The sequence below is a fragment of the Sinocyclocheilus grahami genome, unplaced genomic scaffold (genome assembly GCF_001515645.1).
Source record: "Sinocyclocheilus grahami isolate Dianchi unplaced genomic scaffold, SAMN03320097.WGS_v1.1 scaffold1322.1, whole genome shotgun sequence".
NCBI lineage: Eukaryota > Metazoa > Chordata > Actinopteri > Cypriniformes > Cyprinidae > Sinocyclocheilus > Sinocyclocheilus grahami.
This window is the reverse complement of record NW_015506501.1, coordinates 183,542-188,766: the sequence shown is the minus strand read 5'-3', so window position 1 is coordinate 188,766 and position 5,225 is coordinate 183,542. Positions and strand designations below refer to the sequence as shown.

Here is a 5,225-nt window from a genome sequence, read left to right as displayed (position 1 = left end):
TGTGTGTGTGAGTGTGTGTGTGAGTGAGTGTGTGAGTGAGTGAGTGAGTGTGTGTGTGTGTGTGTGTGTGAGTGAGTGCGTGAGTGAGTGAGTGTGAGTGTAAGTGTGTGAGTGAGTGTGAGCATGAAGATGAAACTGAATCCTGTCTGTGTGCAGGTGGGATTTTTGAGTCGATAGAGAGCGGCCCGTCCGGACCAGAGGAGCTGGCCTTTAAATTCGCTCTAAACACCATCAACAGGAACAGAACGCTTCTGCCCAACACCACACTCACCTACGACATCCAGAGAATCAACGTGTTCGACAGCTTCGAGGCCTCCAGGAAAGGTGAGAGAGCTGCAAAACACACCAGCGTTTGACGTCCGACGCGTTTAAACCTTCATGGTTTTATGTTTTCCATGTAACCACTACTTAAGAATGTAAATATTTGTGAATAAATATCAAGACTGTAAGTATTTGTGAATGAAAACAAAAATGTAAACATTTGTAAATAAAACAAAATATAAATCTTTCTAAATACAAACGAAGAATGTAAATATTTCTAAATATAAATGAAGAATGTAAATAGTTGTAAATAAAACCAAAAATGTAAATATTTGTAAATACAAATCAACAATTTAAACATTTGTGAATTGAAATTTGTTTTATTGTAAATAAAAAAAGTAAATATTTGTAAATAAAATCTAAGAATGTAAATATAGGTGAGTGAACAGGTGTTTTCTTCTCAACTCAACTGCGTTTAAACGTTCCTGTACTTTCCTCAAAATCGCCTCTTTTTTTCTTTCCCACGCTGCCCTATTTTTCTGCGCTTTGTCATTTCAAGCCCAACGCTTCAGCTTCGGCCTCATTTGTAATTTTAATGACCCTTTTTTCTCAGGCTGCTGTCAGACGCGACGGTTACGCTGGAATGGAAAGAGAAATTGGGCTCAATTTGGAGAAATAGCATGCGAGGGGCTTCTGCTGTCAGAGAACATGCTTTTTAAACACAGACAACAGACGCACATGACTTCAGTGCATTAGTGACCTCGACTGCTGTGGAAAAGCTGCTTTTAGCAGAAATCACATGAAAGGAAGGGAGAAACGTGCCTGAAGTTATCATTCAGACAGTATGCTGGAATAATGTTGATCCAAAGCCAAACACAACTTGATGATTCTGTCGAGCTACAAAACGTACAAAAAAATAATTCTTAAAGTCAAACTGTATGATTGCTTTGTGTGAGAAACAGACTCAGATTTAAAGGACCGAAAATGTAAATAAAAACCATGAATGTACATATTTGCAAATAAAAACAAATGTGTAAATATTTGTAAACAAAAATCAAGAATGTATATTCGTGATAAAAAACAAAAAAGGTATTTTTTTTATTAAAAAACGAAAATTTAAATATTTATAAATAAAAACCAAGAATGTAAACACTGCTAAATAACCAAAATATGTAAATATTTGTAAATAAAAACAAAAATAAATATTTTAAAAATAAAAACAAAAATATAAATATTTTAAAAATAAAAACAAAGAATGTAAATATTTGTAAACAGCCAAAATACATAAATTTGTAAATAAAAATAATTTTTTAAAAATAAGTCAAGAATGCAAATGTTTGTAAACAAAAAAAATCAAGAATAAAAAAATAGTTTAAATAAAAACCTGTATATATTTTTAAATTAAAACAAATGTAACGGTTTGTAAATAAAACCAAAAATGTAAATAATTTTAAATAAAAAAACTAAAATTATACTGTAAATATTTGTAAATGGTAATCAAGAACATAAATATTTGTAAATAAATGTCAAGAGTGCAAATATTTGTGAATAAAAACCAATAATGTAAATGTTTGTAAAGGATCAAGAATGTTGATTATTACTATTTATGTTGAACTATTATCTGGCGAGCAGCGTTTGATTGGTCCCGTGTTGTTTTTCCGTCCAATCACAGCCTGCGAGCAGCTCTCGCTGGGCGTGGCCGCCATCTTCGGCCCCTCCCACAGCTCCTCAGCCAATGCGGTGCAGTCGATCTCGAACGCTCTGGGCGTGCCTCACATCCAGACGCGCTGGAAGCACCAGGTGTCTGATAACAGAGACTCGTATTACGTCAGTCTGTATCCGGACTTCTGCTCGCTCAGCCGGGCCATACTGGACCTCGTGCACTTCTTCAGGTGGAGGACGGTGACGGTGGTGTATGACGACAGCACCGGTGAGCATCAGCCAATCACAGACGCCGATGAACACTAGCGTACACACTGCGTGCTGCATACTGCGCTTTAATAATAGCGTACGCAGTATGCGGCGATAAACACTTTAAACAGTGCTAATATTCTTTATCACATAATTACACCATCTCAGAAATATTTTATTATATATTTATTACATAAAAAGCAGTTTTGTGTAAATTTGAATTACTTTTATTTTTAGAAATGCATTTGTCGCAATACAAGACCAAAAAATAAGAAAAGAAACTATACAAATTAAGAATGTAAATATTTGTATATAAATAAAAAAAATAATAAAAAAATCAAGATGCACATTTGTAAATAATTTGTAAATAAAATAAAAAATGTAAAAACAGTAACTTTGTAAATGAAAACAATTGTAAAATTTGTATAAATTAAACAAAATGCAAACATTTGAAAATAAGTAAAAAATTTAACTATTTTTTAATAAAAATTTAAATATTTTAAAACAATAATCAAGAATGTAACTATTTGTAAATAAAAAACAAATGTAAAAACGTAAACATTTAATAATAATAATCAAGAATATAAATGTGTAAATAAAAACAAAACTTAAATATTTGCATAAATAAAACTAAAAATTTAAATATTTGTAAATAAAAACAATAATGCAACTATTTGTAAATTTAAAAAACTGTAAATATCGGTATAAATAAAAACAAATGTAACTAAAAATGTAACATTGTGAATAAAAAAAGCAATGTAAACATTTGTATAAATTAAAAAAAATGAATATTTGAAAAAAGTCAAAAATGTAACTATTTGTAAATAAAAACAATAATGTAAATATTTGCATAAATAAAACAAAAAATGTAAATATCTGCAGAAATAAAACTAAAAATGTAAATAATTGTAAATAAAACAAAAATTCTAATATTTGTATAAATAAAACTAAAAATGTAAATATGTGTAAGACCATTAAAATAAACTAGTGAGGACAAAAAAAAAAGGGAATGTTTTTTTTACTGGACTTAAAATACACTTTTCTTTATACATACGTAAATTTTAACCTAAAATCATTGTGTTAAATAAATAAAAAGAAAACCGTTCACAGACATGTCCATTCGTCAACAACCCCCCAGTAGGTCATCTGGGTGTTTTATGCAGAAAGAAAATTACCATAATGTGCCGGAGTGATTAATTAGACTAGTTCATTAGACTAGTAAGAGCACAGAAACAGATCAGATGATCGTTAGATGCAGACCAAGCAGAGGAGTCAGATCAAATCTCACCGCAGCCATTTCCTCGTTAGTCTATTCTAATTAATAGAAGGGATGTTATTACCTCCTCCGAGCATTTGCCTGTAATCACACAAATTGGATCAAACCGGGAGCTGGATTCATTTGTTTTAATGAGGTATTCCAGCTCAGTATAAACACTGCATGCATTAGATGTACATTTACTGTAATATAGTCTCAGATTTATAGAAACATTTATTAATTTATTATTAATTTATGCTTAAAAGTCAGTCACTGTTGTACGTAAATTTAACAGGACCTTTTTTAGACTAAATGAATGAATCAAACACAATGACAGAAGCGCTTAAATCACTCAAATTCTTTTAAATTAGCTTTATATTTTCGGATTTAATGTTAATTTAAAACATGAATAAAAATGATAATAGCATATAAAGCACTAAAATTACTAACTATACATAAATAAAGACTAAAACTAAGCCTGATATCAATAAATACATTCTAAATAGAATTTAAAAAAATATATAGAATGTCAAAAGCAAAATGAAATAATAAAAATAAAAACTAACACATAGCAAAAAATACAAAAAATTTAATGGAAATTTTAGCATGAAAACTGAAAATATCAGATTAAAAGCGCAAAAAATTACTGACTGGAAATAAATAAATACTAAACTTGAAATAAAAATAAATTAAACCTAAATAGAAATATTTTATAACATTTAAAATGAATAAATATGACTAAAAGCACAGCAAAATTACTAACAATTTTAACTAAAAATAACATGAATTTTTTTTAAAAAGTATACAAAATAATAGCCAATTTGAAATACTGCATGCGTCTGTGACCGGTTTTGTGACATTTACCTCTTTATCTGAGAAAAGCACTGGTGTCATGTCTCTGTGGGTGTGATGTGTTGTTTTTTACTGCATCTTTTCCTAAAGTCCTCGATCTCCCCTAGAGAAGCAGAGGAGGCGGTTGCCAGGCAACCATTAGTTACCCGTTGTTAAGGTCACATGAAGCGCTGCAGCCCCTCCCTCTGAGTATCCCAGGATGCTCTGCTGCAGTGAGACGGTCCCAGCGGAGCGACACGTGCACACATGTGATCCGATCACTTTAGACCTGCTCAAGACACTCGCCGAGACACTGATGTTAAATGTGTGTGTGTGTGCGTGTGAGAGTGAGTGAGAGCGTGCGTGTGTGTGTGCATTTGTGTGTGCTTGTGTTTGTGTGTGCGCATGTGTGTGTGCGTTTGTGTGTGCGCGTGTGAGAGTGAGTGAGTTGAGTGAGTTTGTGTGTGTGTGCGTTTGTGTGCATGTGCATGTGTGCGAGTGAGTGAGTGTGTGTGCGCATGTTTGTGTGTGTGCGTTTGTGTGCATGTGCATGTGTGCGTGTGAGAGTGAGTGAGTGTGTGTGCGCATGTGTGTGTGCGTTTGTGTGTGCGCGTGTGAGAGTGACTGAGTTGAGTGAGTTTGTGTGTGTGTGCGTTTGTGTGCATGTGCGTGTTTGTGTGCGTGTGAGAGTGAGCCGATTTATACTTCTGCGTCGGACCTACGCTGTAGCTTACGCATAGACGCACACCCATACGCCGTAGCCTGACGTGCACCTCTCCAAAAATCTAACAGCGCGTCAATTCTAGCAGACCACAAGCGCTGTGATTGGTCTGCAAGAACCCCTCCCTCCATATGTACTTGAGTTTTGTGTGTGTTTATATGCACTTTAATATATTTTAATGTTACACCTTCTTATATAAAATAAAACAAAGCAAAGAACAAGTGTCTTATCATTTATTATACTACA

The 5,225-nt window shown here is 33.0% G+C and overlaps 1 protein-coding gene across 1 annotated transcript in view; it reads left to right on the top strand.

The window, feature by feature from the left end:
• Positions 1-5,225, top strand: part of LOC107569202 (glutamate receptor ionotropic, kainate 2-like) — a 70,081-nt gene that overhangs the window by 16,256 nt on the left and 48,600 nt on the right. Inside the window, exons 2-3 of the mRNA XM_016255224.1 lie at positions 157-324; positions 1,934-2,191. Coding sequence (XP_016110710.1) covers positions 157-324; positions 1,934-2,191 — 426 coding nt within the window. The remainder of the gene's footprint in view (positions 1-156; positions 325-1,933; positions 2,192-5,225) is intronic.